Source organism: Erpetoichthys calabaricus, chromosome 2 (genome assembly GCF_900747795.2).
Source record: "Erpetoichthys calabaricus chromosome 2, fErpCal1.3, whole genome shotgun sequence".
NCBI lineage: Eukaryota > Metazoa > Chordata > Cladistia > Polypteriformes > Polypteridae > Erpetoichthys > Erpetoichthys calabaricus.
This window is the reverse complement of record NC_041395.2, coordinates 207,921,150-207,942,400: the sequence shown is the minus strand read 5'-3', so window position 1 is coordinate 207,942,400 and position 21,251 is coordinate 207,921,150. Positions and strand designations below refer to the sequence as shown.

The 21,251-nt window shown below is 38.5% G+C and overlaps 1 protein-coding gene across 1 annotated transcript in view; it reads right to left on the bottom strand.

Annotated features, from left to right (window-relative positions):
- Positions 1 to 21,251, bottom strand: part of si:dkey-240h12.4 (death-associated protein kinase 2) — a 109,213-nt gene that overhangs the window by 39,488 nt on the left and 48,474 nt on the right. The window contains exons 2-3 of the mRNA XM_028795069.2: positions 10,946 to 11,063; positions 2,546 to 2,767 (exon numbers count right to left, since the gene is read on the bottom strand). Coding sequence (XP_028650902.1) covers positions 2,546 to 2,767; positions 10,946 to 11,007 — 284 coding nt within the window. The 5' untranslated portion in view covers positions 11,008 to 11,063. The remainder of the gene's footprint in view (positions 1 to 2,545; positions 2,768 to 10,945; positions 11,064 to 21,251) is intronic.

The window sequence follows — 21,251 nt, the reverse complement described above, 5'->3', positions numbered from 1 at the left end:
ACCTAAACAGACCCCTTCGTCGTCGAAAAGATGCGGTGGCTTCAGTGCTCGCTCCCACTGGTGATGACAGGGCTCAGGGTTAGGAACACACTGGTTAGGTTTAATACCAAGACTGCTCGGTTCTCCCAGAGTGTGAAGCCACCCAATGTTTCTCAATGACCTCTATGAAGTCCATCATGTTTTTACATGATCGTCCCCAGGCCAGCTGAGCAAGATATTCGGGTAGGGCATTAAGCAAAAAGAAACAGGCAAGTTGATCCATCACCTGTCAAGCGTTGTTTCTATCTGGCCATAGCCAGCATCAGAATTTTCTCCATAAGCTGAGGGTGGGTTGGGCGCTCTGGGTCAAACTCCAACCTCAATAGTTTCCCCGCCTGCTGGCCTGGGGCTCCCCCACCTTTTGTAAATGTCTTTGTCTTTGTGGGGTTTGAATGGGCAGTCTCTTCCTCCCAGAGACCATAACAAGCCTCATGTACTCCCCCCTTCCAGCATGGCTCGTTTCAGTTAGCCCCTTTCACACAATCCCTGTGGACTGTATTAAATACTGACCCCTGGGATGGAGCTTGTGTCTGGTCCTCCCGACCCGCAACCCACACCCCATACTCAGCCATTCAGGTACGGTACTCTCCCACCTGGAACCGGAAGGGCTGGAGTTCAGTTTTTAGGTCCTGCTCCTGGTTCTTCCTGGAGACAACCATCCTGCCAACTACGCCACTGTGAAAGGATTCAACAAACACAGGAAAGGTTTGGGGGCAGCCACCCATATACTTGAAATCAAGGCTACCAATGATTGAAAGTTTGGCTCAATGAAACAGGTCTCAACAGACTTCAGTCCAACAAAAGAACAAACAGACAGGCCAACATGGCAGTTTTAGAATAGGCCAGAGGAAGTGATGTCATTGTGTCCCAGAACCAAAAGTGATGTCATTGTGCCCCAGCACCCTCTCCCCAGGGTACACGGGGGTGGGGGGGCGCATGTCAGATAGTGGGAAGTAACGTGGCGTCATCAAGTCCAGGCGAAAATGCCATAGTTGTTCTGCCAGTGAAAAAGAGGAAGGATCAGTGCACTCTGCCACCCCCTGGTCTGGCATGGAATTATCTCTTTTTGAGCCCTTCACTTGCCTCCCATGCATACGTGTGTGACAACCTTTATATGTAGCATTGGAGGAAATGGGAAAAGGTGCTGTTCGACTATTAATTTCACTTATTTTTCAATTTATTCTACTTATCGATCATGTTCATTATGTACTGCATTTGTTTTCTTTATTATGGACTGAGTTTTTGATTATGGGGAGGTCAACACCTGAAAGGCAAGTATGGTTTGACTTGACCAAGTCTGAACTGTGCCCAAGCTTCTCCTTAGGTGAATAACCAACCCTTTTATTTTTTGAGTGTGGTTGTTACATTGCTATTGGTGTTTTTTGCTACTATTGTGACTTTTTGGTTATACTGTAAGCAGAACAGTCTTACCACAGTGCAGTTTTGAAAACTGAATTTCGTCCATTTATGAATCTAATGATCCTTGATGGACATACTTATAGATGGATTTTGAAATTCCTCAGCCATGAAGTTCCAATACGAAGCTCTTCATTTGGAACACCTACATACTTACCAATTGCCTACCGTTCCCCAATCAGTCAAAGCTATAGTTATGGTGTTGAAATGTGGATTGGATTGCTACCTTACATGTCGAGGAAGCTAGGTTCAACTCCTAGCTCATTCCATGTCTAATCGAAGATTGAATGTTTCCCCGTGTCTGTGTGGGGTTTTCCTTCCACATCCCCAAAGGCTTCTGCTTAGTTGAAATGGTGATTTCAAATTGGTCAAGTATCAGGTGTGCTTGTGTATGCCCACAGATGGCATTACACCCTTCCAGGACTGTTTCATGCCTTGTGCCAAGTGCTGCTTTGTTAGGTTTGATCTCTTTTGAATCTCAGTTTGAATTTCATTAAATTGGTTTGAGAGTTTTATGATTTTTGTGCCTATTCAATCATTGATCATATCACAAGACAGTGAAATTACCTGAAACTTTGTCTCTAATCTGATATAATGGCTCCATAGATTAAAATAACAAAAGACTTGTATGCTATATATAGACAATAGAATGCAGTCATGAGCCTTCTGGTACAATACCTCTCATGGCCTTTTGACTTCTTTCTTCTATTGTGAAACATTAACATTGAGTCATGTTACATTTTCTTCTGTGGCAGGCAAAATCTTTTCATGTTATACTCTTTATAATGCAGGGAGTTGAAGACTTATCAGTCTTGGGCAAAGACTAAATCCATGAATAATAGTGCATCCCCTAAATTTCTTACTTCACATAGTCTTGTATTTTATCATTTTTTTCTTTCTCCACTTTCCCTCTGCTTTTTTATTTCTTCTAGCCATCATATTACTATTTTATCATCATTTCTTCCCTATTCTCTCCTTATCTCCTCAGTTGCTTATCTCATTACACCCTAATCACTCTCAATCCTTCATTTTATATCCTCTGTCTCATCTGTAAACCAACCCAAAGTTTATCCTCAGACATCTTACTTACAGTTCCAATATAAGGACCACTTCAGCTTTGCACTCAAACACCTCCTTCAGAGACATAATGTTGGGGTGCTGTAGCAGCTGCAGGATCTCCACCTCCCTCTCCACAGACTCACGTTCCTGGCCAAGACGGCTACTTCGGCTCTTCCGGATCTTTACAAATTTCCCAGCATACAAGCTATCAGTTGCTTTCTCCCTCACCTGGCGCACAGTACCAAAGTGGCCCCTAGAGACAGAAAAAAAAAACAACATAGAAACCAACTATTTAGAATACATCTCCAAGATGTAAAGGACAATCACAAGTGTGAAGCAGAACTGAAGGCAATGCTCCCAGAAGCAATTATTTAGTATTCACAAAGTGAAATACTAGATTTCTATCCTTCCATTTTCCAGATAAGCTTGTAACTTTATAATATCACTGGCTTCTTGAGGTAGACCAAGTCACTCTGGGCACAAAGTATATATATAAACGTCAGATTGGATGGCAGTCTATCACAGGACACACTTGCATTCATACCAGATGAATTCAGAGTTTACAAAGAACCTTTGCATATTCTTCATATATTTTATAACTCCGCGATAGCCAATGTGATGTTTTGCGCTGTGGTGTGCTGGGCCAGTAACATCATTTCAAAGGAGTCCCACTGAATCAACAACCTGAATAAAAGGGCAGGTTCAGTTGTGGAACACACTGTCAGCCACGTGGAGGTAGTAGTGGAGGAGAGAATTAAAACAAAACCGAATCCCATTATGAACAATGGTGCACATCCTCTTTTTGACACACTAACAATGGGGACTTTCAGCCAACAAATTATTCAGCAGAAGTGTGTCAAGAAATACTACTGGGCCTCCTTTATATTAACAGCAATACGTCTGCATAATGCTTTACTGTGACATTTTCTTTGTTTTTAGTCATTCTGGTGTGTATTCATACCATATTGCCTCTGTGTGCATGTTTACTTATTGAGCTTCTGTAAAAAGCCAAACTTTTCTCTGGGAACAAATAAAAGTTCTGTTGATCTATGTGAACATTTTTGGATGTATCAGTAAAGTGCAGTACCTAATGAAAAGCTATTCAAACAGAAATTGACTAGGCTGGGATTCCAACTAATGTCTGTAGAGCTCTAAGGCAGCAATGCTACCCACTGCAACCAACACATTAGTAAGAAAAGTAGCATTCCTGCCCATTCTGAGCCAGGCCATCCATATGCTTTTCAAATTCTGAAGGAAATCTAATGGCGATTATGGATAAATCTTTCTCTATTTTTGGATTAACTCTTTTAGGGCGGATGTCGACTTTTGTCGACAGGAGGGGTTGAAGGCGAATGTCGACAAAAGTCGACATCCAGGGATAAAGGGCGACAATCAGCTGTTAATGGCAACAAATCTCACTGTCACGTCACAGCCATTCCCTCTGTGCTTGGAGGAATGCTAGACTCGTTGACTCGGCAAATAAACATTGCGTGTGCGTGAGTTGCGAAATGTAAACAAAGGCAAGATGGCACCGACATGTGAAAAGGCAGCGAAGGAAGTGCAGAAAAGAAAACACTTGGCAGACATTGTTTTGCGCATTACCGCGGAGTTGGACTCTTGATTTTTCAGAATCGGACTTTATTGGCAGTGATCAGGAGATCGAGCAAGAGAGTTAGAAGCAGGCATCAGCTGATCAGACACCAGCCGATGCCGCGCGAGCGGATCTGCTGCCAGTTGAGTGCCTTCGCGCAGCCGATGCATCTACGGCAAGGTTCGCATGGGATAAATACACATACATTGATCCGTTGAGAGCCGATATGGCTACCGGAGTTTACAAGACGGCATGGCTTGCTTTTGGACACGACAGATCACCAGCTGCTGTACTTCAGGCTGCTCTCTCCTGATGCTGCTTTTCAGCTACTGTCAGACGAGACAAACATGTAGGCAGAGATTTTTTTTGAATCGCGGGCTGCGTTTGCATCGCATTCTCGTTATTCAAAGTGGAAACCCACAACGAAAGACGAGATGAAGCGCGCTGTGGCATTACAAATAGAGATGGGACAGAACTGGTGATATAACTTCAGGGAGCATTGGTCCAAACGTGTTTTGTCCCCTGGTGGCTTAGGTACGTGCTGCTGCAAAGTTTTATTCACTTTTGTAATAAACAGAAGCAAATCCCATGGGGTGAGCCAGGCTATAATGCCATACATAAAGTTCATAAAGTTTCAGAAGATGAAAAGAGGTGACAATACGGTTTTCATGCAGGCAGAAAACTTGGTGGCAGTGGCATGGCACGATGGCAAATGGGTGACTTGTCTCTCTACAGTACACACTAACAATATACGTTAGAAAATGCAGCAACAGACAATTGAAAAATAGGCATCAAAACAACACATAGAGAATTCAGGCTCATACAACATGCAAGACAGTAACATTTGTCAAAAGTAAATATTTTTTGTTGATTTGATATGTTAAACAATTGCTTTGTGTTCTTTTTTAAAAAATGTTAGTTTTTGGAAAAATATTCAGCCCTGGGAGAAAAGAAACAAACAAAAAAATTAGCCCTAAAAGAGTTAATAACAGGGTGTTTTGAATCTTGTCTTCCAATAGAAAACAGGAACATTTTTTTCCCAGAAAAATGTTTTAAAAAATTTAGAAATACTTGGCAATATTATCAGTTACTTAATTTTTACTTTATGTCAGATGAAATCAGAAGCCAATCCAGGACAGGGTATCAATCCAACACAGAGGTAACCTCCTCACTTAAATTTACATAACAAAAAAAATTCAGACACAGGGAGAATGTACATATCTCATATAACCACAACCGAACTGGGGTCAGGTTGCACCATTTTGAAGTTGTGATCACAGGGAGATGGTATACAGTAGGAGATGCCTGCCACACTATGAATCTTGGAACGTTTTATTGGGGTAGATTTAAGTCTTATAGGAATTGTCATTTCTATAATTCCTTGGGAGCTACTGGAACTGAGGCTAAAAGACTTCTCCTTATAGAACACAAAAGACGTCTGTGCAATTTCTAAGTGGAGAGGCTTGGGGTTTGTCCTCTTAATGGTTCCTTGAACCCATAGGCACACTGGTATGGTAAAGGAATGTTCCATTAGAAAACCCTGAATGTTGAGTATAACAATTTTCAGAATTCATAGTACTGTATGGTTATTAGCATTTGAAGATTCACAGTGTATCCTTGATATGGCTCTATTTTTACCAATAATAATAAAACCTGCTATAGCACGTTGGAAGTCTGTATGATTTGTAGATAGAACTAATTAGAGCAGGGGTCGGCAACCTACGGCACACGTGCCAAGTGTGGCACCTGGAATGAGTTTCAATGGCACTCTGAATTGAAATCTAGTGAAAAAAATTTATTTTAATTACAGTGTATGCTATCGTGCTGTCACCTAAGTTTTGCGAATGCGACTCACATGTAATGGAAGCCATGTGTTCAGTGCAGGCCATGGTATGTGAAAACAAACCTCGTTATTATATTTTAATCACAGCGGATGTGTTCACACTCTGCATCCCCACCTACGTTTTGTGCATGTTACTCAAATGTAAAGGGAAACCATGTGTTCAGTGCAGGCTGTTGCACGTTAAAACAAACCTCTTGTTATTATTAAGTAATATACTGTCCTAAAATGACTCATAAAAGGCAAAAACTTGATGTTTACTCTTTTCAAGACTCTTGGATGAATGACTATGGATTTGTACAACAAAAGGATCATTTTATGTGTGCATTATGTTGTGAAAGTATTGTGTGTCGTACGTCAAGTGCACAAAGACATTATCAAACTAAACATCAGTCTACATTTAAAAACTCTGATGAGAAAAGTGAAGCTATAAAAAGGGCTGTTTCTGGCTTACAGAAACAAACTACTTATTTTAGTCAAATAATTGGAACCAAAATTAAATAATAAAGAATGATTAATCATATTAGAATGATTAATCATATTCTTGGTAATTTTTTCTTATTCAAATTATGTATTTTGTATTGAAAAAAATTTTAATTTATACTTTGTAATACAATTTTTAATAAATGTGTTGAAAATTAAAATTTGACAAAACATTCTTTTCACATATGATCCTATGTATTTTAAAATATTGAATGACCAATAATATAAGTTCCGGTTATAATCGGCTTCAAAAGTATGGCCATTATAACTGGACCAATTTTGATAATATATATATCAAAATTGCCTGTGAGATGCATTTACAGTAACCATATCAAAGAACTTGGAGCTTCGCAAAAATGAAAGTTACTAGTAATTTACAGGCTCAAGTAAAATGCAAAAATACAGTAGTAATGAGCTGTGTTTGTTATAACAATCAACCCTAAACATAAGTAACTGAATCACATTATAGCACATTGATTACATGTTTCTAATTTTCTTTTTCCAGCTTGTAAATCTATTTTACTACATCTACATGCAGCCCAGAAGTCATTACTTTTGATCTTAGAGCAATCACTCCGCATCACAAAAGTTATGTTTTTTTAAATTTAATTTAAACTACTTTCAAATGTTTCCATAAAGTAAAAACAAACACAATGTAAACTGGAAAGTTTTGGGTAAATAATTGTTCTGAAGTCGCCACTTTAGTAGGGAAACTTTGATTTCACTTCCATTGGGTTCAAATTGTGCAGTTTGAAATCATTAAATTAAGATCCAATATTATTTACCAGCCTAAACATCTAGTCGCCTATTATGCTTGCTGTTTTTTTTTGAAAACATGTGGATGGATGAATGAAAGTTAAGAGTTTTGACACAAAGAGCTAGCTATATGTCAAAAGACTGTGGAATTAAGCTCATAACTCCAAGGCTAAACCCCCGAGCATTCGTATCTTTCCCTTCTCTCAGTAATGAATCAGTTTGTTTTTAAAACTGTTCACAATGCCGGGAAGTGCCAAGAACCAACCTCTGACAGAGCCCTTTATTTTGTGAGCTGAATGATAGAGCATGCGAGATAAAATGAAAGCAGATGAGCAAGACAGAGAGCAAATTAAGAAGCTGCTTTGTCAGAGTTTATTTACTACAATACCTCTAAACTTACAGGTACATGTGAAAATAATTAGTGTTCCTGACATACCACATACCCATCATCTGTCACATGCACAAAATGTTTCATGTTACAGTGCCCTCTATTAAATTAACAAAAGTGTAGGCATGTGTACAGTATAGAACATCCATGGGCTTGTGCTTGAAATGTGTTGTGATACATGACAGCAAGAACCTTTCATGGCTGAATCTAAATTGTTTCAACCTATTTGACTCAAAGGGGCACAGTGACCACAAGTGGCCCAAACTAGTTTGGCACCTCCACCTTTGAAAAATACGGAACGCCCTATAGAAAAGTTTGGGGGTAGGGGAGGAGAGCAGACAACAAAAAGTATAATTACACAACTAAATGCTGAAGTTCAATGTTCTGCCATCTGCTAACAAGGACAATGTAGATTAAGATCAGTTTTTTGGTAATTGCTCACAAGAACTATTTGTCTATGCACCACCCCCTCTACTTCATCGGTACGACACATGACAGACCTCAACTTCTCGTATTTCTTTTGTGGAGCTGATGAACAACAGAAATGTTAATAGACACAAATATTCCTTCTTCCCTTCTACCTATAAAATCCAGAACTCCCTTACTCCTTCAGTGTTTTTAGATTGTAATTAATTTACCTTGCTCCATCAAAATTTAGATTTTTTAACATGTAGAGGGACTCTTTTGACAGAGTTCAGCTGTTTATTTATCTATTTATTATTATTATTATTACTACTTGTTTCTCTTTTGTTTAATTGTTTATCCTACATGTTATATTTCTACTTTGTTTTTCTATGTCTGTTCTTTTAAGTTTTCTAACAGTTTTTAACAATTTTAAATTGTTTTCCTTTTAATACAATGTCATAGCATATATTTTTGATACATAATCCTAAATAGTTTTAAGCTCAAATTGGACCCCCAAATTGCAAAGGCTGGCCCTGCTCCAAAAATCTAATCAGCACCATTGGGTCAGTGCCTATGCCAAAGACATGGACCTACAGCCAAAGGGAAAGAGACCTGCATCAATAGTGTGACATTTAACAACCGTTAGTTAACATATGATTTTGAGGAAAAAAAAGCACACACAGTGAATTAGTTGGTAGAACAATCCTACCTTGACATTTAGCTCTGTCTTTTCTCCTATCTCGGACCTTTGATTTTTATATTTCCCCTAGAGATTGGTCACTTTCTGCTTCCTCAGAGCCACCATCTGACTATGTCCTGCTTCCAATGGAAATGTCTTTACTCTGGACATAAGCTAAATACTGCCTCACTGCACCTGCTGCTGCCAGCATTAAAAAATAGATATTATGCTGAACTCCCTGGTTAAATCAAACTGAACAATTCTTTTTCCTCTTGAAACCATAGAGTTTTGTATAAGGCTACTTCCTTCAAGGGCCAATCATGCTGAACAGGATTTCTACAACCCCATTGACTTGCACAATGGAAGTTGCTATGTCTGACACTCACTTGTAAAAATTATACAAGTGTTTTATTTTAATATACCTTTTCACATTTGGATGCATAAGGAACATTCAAGAAGACATGGATTGCTGCATATGCATTGCTACACCACAGCAGTAGTAAGTAGTCTCCTTTAACAGAAATGAACTGACCTGCCAGTAATGGTATAAACGAAAACACCAAATATAGTGTTTGAAAAGGTTTCCAAGTGTAAACACTATCTGGTGTTTTGGGTAAAGTCAAAGAAGAGTTGTGCAATATGTGTATTTGTGTATCAAGTACAAAAAATAAGTAACACAAATTGAATTCAGCACATACTTATTCATTGCTTCTCATTGCACTACTTTATTCTGGACAAAACAAAGGTGACATCTCAGTAGTTGCCTGGTAAAGTCAGGATTAATCAATATTGACCCATGAAATTACCATGTTCAGTATGTCTGAATAAGCACATCCCAATAAATTCAATGTATAGCTAAACCTGGAAATTTCCTGCTGTCATTGTGCAAAAGATTCTAGCAAAGCATTAGAAAGTGATCACAAAAAAACAGCACTCTACTGCATACGGTGTCTATTACCTAATGCATATGTTGGAAGTCTGAGAGCAATTAATTAAAATTAATTATTAAGCATTAATCTGGGTATGTTAATAAAGATTTGAGGACTGAAGAATCCAGACTCAAAAACAAAATGCCTTTCACTCTGCAAAAAATTCCTTTTATAATACAGGAAGTGAGGAAAATAGAAATTGCGTGGGATGCAGTTGTTGCCTAGCAATCAGGAACTGACAGGTTGAAGGGCCAGGTTAGGGTGACTAAGTAGAATGTGCAAGTGTCTTTAATAATGTGGGTATTATCATGTTCCCCAGTTGCCAAGAATTAGTTAAGTAAGATGTCCATGTGTTTGTCTTTATTACTGCTGTTAATCAATCCATTGTGCAAATGAATTGAGAAACCACAAATGCCCTTAAAAAGCTTTCACACTTTGTTTGGATTCTGCTCTTTAACTGCAGTTAATAAAATAAACATTTTTTTGTGTAAGTGGGTGAATTTGTAATAGTCTGCTTGGGGATGTAGCTTCAGTTGTTTTGTGTAAAATTTAATACAAAGGAGCAGCTCCTCAGTAAACAAACTAATTATGAAATTCATTCATTCATCAAAGTACATTGTAAAACATTCTTGTTTTCTTTAACAGACTAATCCTGTTTTCTCTGGTCCCTCTTTGGCCCTACAGAAATACTGCATTAATAAAATGTATTAAATATACAGCATACTGCATACCAATGAATTCAGAGTGACATGATCACATGCAGTCTTTTCTGCTGCAACCCTAAACCTTCAGGAAACTGGGTTTGATTTCTGACATGATCACTGTGTCTTTAGCATTCTCACATTTTCTCAGTGTCTAAGTTTTTCTCCATGTACTCTAGTTTTCCTCCCCACTCCAATCATGTGTAGGTTACATTATTTATTGACTCTAAACTGGCCTATAATAAATAATTGTAACTGTGTGTGGTCAGCTTTACATTCTTGAGAAAAATAAAGCAGACACTGTTGTCTTATTGTCACCAGCCTTTCTTACTATACTAAAATGCTGCAGTGACCCTTCACCATATTGAGACAGAGAACCAGGAAAACCTCAAACCAAAGGTACAAGTGCATTTAAATTCAAAGGCATAAGAGTTTTTTTTAAACATGTAAAGATTTAAATATACATATTGTTTTTCTTAACATACAGTATCAATTTATCAAATCTAAAATCCAAATAAGCTCTTTAGTCTTTCATCTTACAACCTAATATGAGAAAACAGATAATGTATCCATTTGTGTTTAAACCCTCAAGCAAGCAAGTCTTCATATCAGGACAAGGATACAGCAAGAAAGAGGCTCACAGCTATTAAATGACTTACTTGCCCAAAACATCTCCAATTTCATACAAGTCTTCCACATTTTCAAGCTTAAAGCATGCCATGATCAAGGGCAATCACTGGAAAACACCTACACCATCCTGAAAGGTGCCGTCCACACCTAATGACAAACAAAAAAGACAAAGTGAAAGTTAGACGCAGTTTCACCACCAAATTAAGATTAAGATTAAGATTAAGAAAAATGAACAGACAACAGCACAATAGTTAATCAGGCTATAGAAGGGCTTGTCATAAAGTATAGCATTCTCATGTAAAAGAACAATTTTTCAAGTTAACATATACTTTAAATTTGTCACACTGACAAAATGTTTTATACCAAATAATTAATTAATGAACTGTATTGTTAATGTACAATTCTGCATAACATACTGTAATTGTGAAGTATAATAAAAACAGAAAATACAACAGAATTTATAAGAAAAGGAAGAGATTAGGTCTATATTTTGAAGGCTATAGTCACTCAACTAAAATGTATCCTGTAAAGATTCCAGCAGTAGAAAAGGTTGAATAAAAATTGAAAAATCACATATTCTTGAAAAAAAATGTGTTTCCCTTCTCTAGATATGCTACTGTTAAGGGCCAAATGTTAGCAAAAAAGGACAAAATCATTACTTCTGCCGGGTAAAATAAAATGGACAGGCTTTTAGCATTTTATAATGCTAAAAACTGTGCAGAGTTTCATGATTCATTTTACATTTATTGCATCCAGACACTCTCATCCTGACACAAACAGACATCACTCAGAAAATGGCCAAACTGAATGCAGAGAGATGCCCAAAATGAGTAAATCTGTTGCAAATGTGAAGTCAAAATTTGAACCTCATCACAATACTCCCCTTTTGCACAACTGTGGTATACAAAAAGTACAAGGCACACAAGCAGCTGACTATTCCTAACACCCATTCCTTAAAGGTAAGTATGATCCCTAAACTTCATGCAGTAAATCTCATCTGTGGGTATCTTGGATTAGGGCTGCACGATTAATCTTTTTTTTCTCATGATAACGATATTTATGATCCACGATCAGTTAATAAATATCGTCGCGATTTTACTGTATAAAGACCAAACTGTTTTTTATGGGCTGCGTTTACGGATTGGACTGCGTCACTATGACGTTACTGCGTCTAGATTGCAAGCGCTTTCTGAAGCAGTAGAAGTTAATAGCAGCAATAACAGTCAGTCAGAATAAATATATGATGGCGGAGCAACGTGAGGAAGGTGCAGAAGTGCGATCGTTAGTTCCTAAAAAGGGGTCATACTCAGTTGTCTGGAACTATTTCGATTTCGAGGAATGTGATGTTGATCAGGTACGAGTCTTGTGCAAACTTTGCTCCTGTTCCGTCCAAACGTCCCAAGGTAACACAACAAACCTCATCAACCACCTTAAAAGCCACCACAAAGTACACTATCAAGAATTTCAACGACTGAAGGCACAAACAGCAACAACAAAAAATTACCAGCCATCCACAACACAGACAACAATATCAGGGACATTGTTCAACGCAGTACCATATCTGCCGAGCTCGCAAAGACACCGGGAAATAACAGAGGTGATCACGTACCATATAGCCAAGGATATGTGTCCAATAACCACCGTGAGCAGTGAGGGGTTTAAAAAAATGATCGCAACACTTGATAAAAGATATAGCATTCCCTCACGCAACCATTTTTCCAATGTTGCGCTGCCCTCGCTGTATGCGAAATGCCAAAAAGAAATAGAAAGAGAAATTCTCAGGCTCAGCCTTGAATATTTTGCTGCCACGACCGACTTATGGTCAAGCAGAACTGCGGAACCGTGTTTGAGCTTGACAGTTCATTTTATTGACAGCGAGTTTGAGATGAAAAGCAAGCTTTTGCAAACTTCGTTTTTCCCACAAGACCATACAGCGGAGTTTATTGCAGTGGGCCTCAAAGAAGCGATGTCCGCTTGGGGCTTGGTGGAAGAAAGACTTGTGTGCATCACAACGGACAACGCAGCTAATATGATTAGGGCAGCATCTGTGAATAACTGGCCGAGGCTACACTGCTTTGGTCACAGACTTCATTTACCAAAGGAATAATCGTCATTATTAATCGTGATAAAAATTTTGAGCAAAATAATCGTGATAGTCATTTTTTCTGTTATCGTGCAGCCCTATCTTGGATGATGCCCCATCATAATCATATCATGCCCTCTGGTGAAAATCCTCACTCTGTCATTAAAATTGACATTGTCTTTACTCTCTTCAGTGTGATCATTAAGGTAATATCAACCAATCTGTCATTTGTAGATGGATTCATGTTTATATGTTTCACATTTTAAAATAGTGATTTTTTAAGATTTTACTTATTAAGGCCTGACACCCTAAGGCATATAATGAAGATTATATGTTGTGGTACGTGGCTGGGGGTCATACCCGGCCGGGACGCCTGTAAGGACTGGGTCGTGGCATATTTATCCTCCGGGCCACGAGGGGGCAACCGCCCTGGAGTAGAAGAGGCCCACGGAAGGGGAGCAGGGAGGCTCAAGACCGTTGGGGCCTGTGGTCACCGCCAGGGGGCACCCCAAGCCTCATGGAGCCCGGGACTTATTCACTTTCGCCACACCCATGGAGGACGATCCTTCCACGGTCACCCGGAGTGCTTCCGGGTGCTCTCCTGATGCTTCCGCCACACCAGGACGTGACGTCAGGTAGGGCACCTGGAGCTCATCCGGGTGAGGATAAATGGGGCCACCTCCCTCCTGTCATTGAACTGGAGTCGGGAGCAGGAGCAGGACGAAGCTCCTGGAGAGAGAGAGGACAGGTGGCCCAGGGACAAGGAGAGAGAAGGCCCAGGAGAAGGGAGACTGGGACTAGAAGCACGTTGTGAGTTGTGCGGGACTGAGTAGTGTTGTTGTGTGGAGAAGAAAATAAAGCATACATTTGGATAAAGATGTGGTGTCGGTCTGATGGTGTCCGGGCAAATATCACAATGTAATTTACTGTACAGTATGTGATTATTGTAATTTATAAGTGATGTCAATGGTGAATGAAATGCTTTATTTTGCTTAACATTGTAGGTAGCCTAATGATAGTGCTGCTGCCTCACAGTAATACAACACAGGTTCACTTCCTGGGTCCTCCCTGAGTGGAATTTGCATGCTCTCCCCATGTCTGTGCGAGTCTGCTCCAGTTTCATCCCATAGTCAAAAGACGTGCAGGTTAGGTGAATTGTCAATGCTAAATTGGCCCTAGTGGGTGTGTGTGTGTGTGTGTTTGCCCTGCAATGGACTGGCGCTCTGTCCTGGGTTTGTTCCTGCCTTACACATTATGCTAGTTGGGCTAGAACATGACATGACTTTTCCTTTTTTTTGAACATCATATCCTATGCCTAATTGTCTTTCACATAAAGAATAACATCAACAGAACACATGAGATTTATTTCTCATTTTGTGCACTTGAATGTTGAACATCATTTTTAAAAAGGTGTCTTTTAAATAGAAGTATTGACATTGAAAATTAGACTGCTTATTAGAACGGTATGCATACCATAATGTTATTTGGTAGGCACTAAAACAAGCACATGAACGATAATGGTGCAGATTAAGGGACAACCGGTGACAGGCACTTGGCAAACTCCACTGCTTGTGGAAAGTCCTGGGATATTTTTTCAGTAAAGTTTGGACATGATGGGCTTAATTGAATGTAAGTATTCATGTAATGCAAAATATGTATGTTTGTTTCTACAAAATGTGCCTTTGCCAAGAGTAATAACAATAATAAATGAAAATGCACAAAAAAAGGGTGAAACAGTAAACTGCCAAATTGCAGACGTACATTCTAGTCTGAAATAATGCACATGGTACTGTATATTATACATAAATACAAACACCATATTAAACTGTTTGCATATTAAATTACCATGTAATTTCTAATACTTGAAAGTGTTTTATTTTAATTTCAGTGGAGTGTTTCAGTATTAAATAGTAAAGTTATCTTCAATAATAAAAACATTCCTTCATGAATTCAGAAGGGAAAAAAACAGACAAACACAGAGAGAAAGAGTGAAAACTCTACATGGACAGGAAGTGTGGCTGAAAGTCAAATTCACTGTGCTGTTTATTAAAGATATGTACTTGGCTTATACTTTCACGGTTTCATTAGTTACAACCTTCTTCGTAGACATTAACAAATTTTATTTTGTCACTTTAAATACTTTGTATATATATTTTTTAAACTTACTTTAAACTAGCTATTATGACATTCTACCGTCATATATACAGGACTTTTTAGATTAATGTATACTTCATGAATGCATTTCTATAATACCTCTGCAAAGACAAGCTAAGAAAAATGACTACAAAATGGTGAATACATTTTATTGTACACTGTGGCTGATGAATACAGGAAGTTTCCAAAACAAGGGTTGGCCTTGCTTCACAGCCGCCTTTAAAAACATTAAATTTTATCTTCATCAGTGACTGCTTGACAAACACTGAATACTTGGCAAGTTTCCAACAGGTTTAAAATACCACTTGCACATTACTACCACTTTAATAATAAATATACCTTGTGTTCCTTTACAGAGAGAGTTTGGGAGCATGTGCTGAAACTCAGTTAATTGGTATAGGTTTTCTGCCTTCTAGCTGTGAGCCTTCTATTTTGATCACATGTACATATCACACATTCTATTCAAATTACCGCATACTCTGTTCTTTTAATGACTACTGTCTGTGTGTTTCAAAATGCTTTTAGAAAACATCTGAAATTTGAGAGAAGGAAAGTAAACAGGAGTGGCTATCAATTCTAAGCAGTGAAATAAGCTCATTCGATGAACTTTGGATATAGTGCCATCTGTCAAACTTTACCACCGCAGAAAAATCATGTGTAGAACTTCTCAGATGTGAAAATTTCAGAACAAAGGGTTTTGCTGAAAATGTGCCTTTGCCAAGGAGAACTGGAAGATAAAAAGAAAGCAGCTGAGCAGCCTGGAAAAAGAGTCGGGATACCTGACATAAGGAAGGTAAGTCTATGCTGGACATATAGACATTTATTTTTATTGCTGTCTGCAGTATTGTATTGTTTCTGTAGGTGACCTTCCATCCATCCATTATCCATCCATCCATTCATTATCCAACTCGCTATATCCAAACTACGGGGGTCTGCTGGAGCCAATCCCAGCCAGCACAGAGCGCAAGGCGCAAAACAAGCCCTGGGCAGGTGCCTGCCCACCACAGGGCAAACACACCCACACACCAAGCACACACTACGGACAATTTAGGATCGCCAATGCACCTAACCTGCATGTCTTTGGACTGTGGGAGGAAACCGGCGCACCCGGAGGAAACCCATACAGACACAGGGAGAACATGCAAACTCCACGCAGGGAGGACCCAGGAAGCAAACCCAGGTCTCCTAACTGCGAGGCAGCAGCGCTACCACTGCGCCGTAGGTTACCTTCTGCTATAAAAATTTTTTTTATAGTAAAAAATGTACTCAGGAAAGAAAAACGCAGCGTCTCACCTAGTCCATGTCAGGCTCAACATATCTTGTGACAACAGTGCTGTACAGTTACTGTACATTGCTCAGTGACAGAATATTGCCATACTTACATCTGCCTCTCCCCATCATTTAAGGCAAGTCAAGTTTGGAGTCAAGTGTGTTTATTGTCATACCATCTACTGTATACTCAGGATCACGGTGCAATACAAGCATACATACATACATAGGCACATATATTTTGGTCTGAACACACATCAGAATGACAATAAAGCAAGAAAAGTCATAAGAAAGAAATGTTCTGACTTGGCTGTCACAGTCAAAGTGAGGCATTATGCAGACATATTGCTGTTATTATAAAGGAGCCCCAGTAGCACTTCTTGACACACTTTTGCTGAATAATTTGTTGGCTGAAAGTACTCAGTGTTAGTGAGTCAGAGAGAAGATGTGCAGCAATATTCATAATTGCACTCGTTTTTGTTTTAATTTTCTCCTTCACTACTACCTCGAGGGTTTCCAGAGTGCATCCTTTAATTGAGCTTTACTAGGAGCAGATCTGAGGGCTTGGGGGCAACACAAAGCTCATACAAAGAATGTGGCAGAACCTTCTGTCAGATTGAAGTGAGACAAAGAGACCTTTCTTCAATTCAAATGCACAGTATTATGGTAATGACATCTTCCCTGTTGACATTCAATGCAAAGTTTTCAAGAAATAACTATTAATAATATTTTACTAAAAAATGCACATTGTTCATATTTCAATATGTACTAAAAAATGCACACATTGTTCATATTTCAACCATATGAATGGATAACGGACACATGGATTATGCAACATGAGTTATGCAAGAATTTTTTTACATTCTTTATTTGAATGATTTCACTTTGCTTGTGACTGGACAGATTGGACAGAATTGGTCGCATTATTGCTCTTATCACTGTATGCTATAAACTCTCTTGTTCTGCAAGAAAATATAAAATTTAAAAATTTTTCTCAACTCTCACTAAAAAGAACATGGGGTAAGTAACATTTAAGCAAAATATGCTTTTTGGATGAATTATTGTTTAAAATGGTCAAAATTACTTCTTACTCCTTTGTACTAAAGTATTTCTGGAATATTTGTTATATAGAGTAATTTTCATATTTCAGAACTCTGTTGACAATGGATGCCAAAAACTGCAAAATCAAGTATTATGCTATCATTGAATTTCTAACATTAGACAAAACAATGCATTCATAAATTCCTTTTCGCCTGATCAGTGTGTACCAAGGACTACTCTACTTCAAATGCCACAGTCAAGAGGTGGGGTTCAGAATTTCATTGCAGCAGGACATCCCTGGAAGATGACCCAATGTCTGATCAACCTTTTGACAGAAGAAAATGATCCTCCTGTGCAATGAATTGCAAAAGACATCTGAAGAATGATGTGGCATAAAATCACACATAGCAATAAGTTAATGAATATGTTCTTCATGAGCCAATAGAAATGACCAAAGTCTGTGTATGTTGAGTGCCCATAATATTTATTCCAGAAATGAGTCATCAGTACATCCACTGTTCTAACGAGAATCTCAAGCTAATGAATTTTGACTGGGAGAAATGTAATAAGTGTTTATATATGTATGTATGTATGTGTGTATATATATATACTGTATATAAGTGTACAAATTGCATCATGATGAATCATCAACAAAAATGATATTCAAGACCTAGGCCAGCACCTGCAAAATAATTTTTTTATAATGTGTAGGGTGCAATCCACATTGATTACATGCCTCAAAAAGCCAAGAAGCAATTTATGCAAAGAGTTGTAGGAATCTGAAACAAACCACCAAGACATGAAGTTAAAGCAGAAATATTGACAACCTTTAAGAAGAATTTGGTTGAGATATTGGGAAAGCTTAGCTAAGCAAACAAGCTTGATAGACTGAAAGGTCTCCTCTTGTATGTAAAACATCTTATGTTCTTATGATCTTCTCTCAAGCAAATGGAGCTCTGCCTGAATGGTAACTTCACACAACCCAGCAGGTAAAAGCCAGTTCATAAATACTTTAACTACAGTATACAGGATATAAAGAGATAACTGATCCATCATAAATACGTAAAATACTGTAAATACTCCAGCATACCTGCTCTGAAAGTTTTATTTCTGTAATTAGTCTTCTGATTTCTTGAGTGCCCCTCTGTGGGTCACAATGTTTAAAAAATGTATCTATCCATCACTTAGTTGATTTTAGGGTCAGGGTTTCTGGTGTCATATCTCGGGACACGGACAGTGCATGGGTTCAGATTGGGTTCCAGGACTCTGGAACTTTACAGGGACAAATGCAGAGACAGAATCATGTTAAGCAGTTAAGGAAATTGATGGACATTTTTGTATTTGGCTGTTCTTGTTTGTTTTTCAAATGTTAACTAAAAACTTGTTGAAAACACATGCTTTTATTTAGAATTATATTTTGGTGTCTAGAATTATATTTTGGTTATTTTTTATAAGTTTAGGAACATTCTGAAATATACTTGCAGTGCTTCTAGAAAATTTTATTGGGGCACAGGAGTTAGGTTGGTGTTTCCCACTTAAAGACATAGTAATAGTAAACAATTATGTAATAGTAGCAATAATACATACATAATATAAAAAAATACAACAAAAAGGTATAATACAAATTCTAAACTAAATAACATTTGTAAAGAGACCTGGGTTCGCTTCCCTGTTCCTCCCTGCGTGGAGTTTGCATGTTCTCCCCGTGTCTGTGTGGGTTTCCTCCAGGTGCTCCGGTTTCCTCCCACAGTCCAAAGACATACATGTTAGGTGCATTGGCGATTCTAAATTGTCCCTAGTGTGTGGGTGTGTGTGTGTGTGTGTCCTGCGATGGGCTAGCGCCCTGCCTGGGGTTTCTTTCCTGCCTTGCGCCCTGTGTTGGCTGGGATTGGCTCCAGCAGACCCCGGTGACCCTGTAGTTAGGAAATAGCAGGTTGGATAATGGATGAATGGATAACATTTGTAAAGGACATGCCCACAAAACAGGCATATTAATTTTAAATTGAATCTCATTTTCAGACTTATTATAATAATAGGAGGTCACAACACTGCTCTTTGCTTTTAATTATACGGTAAGTTAACTCAATGAAAGAGGGTAAGGGTTACAGAAATGCATGTGCTTTGGTGCAAGGGTAGGGTCACATTACTGCGTAAACACAGTATCAGATTTATGTCTTAAAGTTTTACGCCAAAGCCACTATGTATTTAAGGAATGCGACTGGTAATAACTCGCCACTCATCAGTTGCAGAAGCTGTTACCAAAAGTGAATCACAGTGAAAATGAATTCAGTTTGTTTCAAAATGCCTTTACCTGGGCAACTCTTCCAGTAATTTCAATGGTAATGGAAATGCGGAGTTGTGCCCGTTTTGCATTTATTTTAATTACTTTTCATCCCTCTATTTGTTATTGCACTATTTAGGAATGCCTATAGTACAGGGCATTATCACAATGGCAGGTGCATGGCATCATTACAGTATATTGCTGCTATTTAAGATGATGGTACATATTGCTATCCATCCAGTCTTTGGATTTACTGCATTAAAACTCTTCTAAAACAGTTATTAAGAGAAAGGGCAATCGACTAGGCTAATTTTTTTTCATTCTGATTGTATCAGACTCCTTTCTGATTTACCTGAAAGTCCTTATTTTCTTACCAAAATACTCACTTTAGCCCTTGTCATCAGGTATTACAGAACTTTTGTAATGACTAAGTAACTCAATAAACCAACTGACAAGCAAAATATATGTGATGGTCATTTAAAATTTGCTTAAGGGTTGCTGTCAGGTGCTTCCTGGTCTGCAGAACCTAAGGACTAATGCTTGTCTAGAGTCTAACTTTTAACTGTTCTGCATGACCCCAATTTCTTTTCACTCCCAAGTTACTTCATGAAACGTTTTTCCACCAATGGCAATGGTAATGCACTTAACCCTGTAAACCAACATGCTTGAAAGTCCTCTTCAACTTCTGTTCTATTTTCAACATGGCTATAATATTTGTGTAATATCTTTCAAAAATGTTGTTGCCTGTCTAGTAGTATGCCAGGAGTAAGTTAACTTGTACATTTAAAATGTACTGTACTTTAACTCTTTCAGGGCTGATGTCGACTTTTGTCAAAAGGAGGAGTTGACGATGGTAATTGACTGTAAGCTTTGATAAAACCAACTGCTCTGTTTTAGTTGGACGCTCGTTGCTAGAAGGAAAGTTAGATTCATTGGTTCAACCGAGATTTCCTGCACTCGTGTGAGTAGCAAGGCTCAAACAGCAAAAAAATGGCACTGACATTTGGCGAGAGATCAAAGTGAATGTGTAAAGCAAAACACTCCGTGGAAGACGTTTTGCCTGTTATCTCTGAATTGGAATCGTCGGACTCAGATTTTGACACAAGTGATTGAAAACGAATGTGAGGTTCCAGCTTCAACTGATTGGTTCCCAGCTAATCGTTATACTGACACTTAACAATGATAACAGGTAGAAACCAGATTGCAATGCACTGTGACTTTGACTCAGCCACACAAAGACAGCCTGGCAGCATGCCTGACGCATATTCTTGGCAAACTGGCAGCCACAGCATGCAGCAACAAACGTTTTATGTTGCTTTCTGTGTGAAACAATTGCTTTTCAGAAACTGTTTTTTGGAAAAAATATTCAGCCCTCAAAGAGTTAATTTCTGTTCTGCTATGTACTCCTAAGGGCTTGTTAATGCTTCCTGATCTGCTCCACCACCACCTGATCAATGGCCCATGTAGTCCTTACATTGATAGATTGAAGACAAGATGTACACATGAC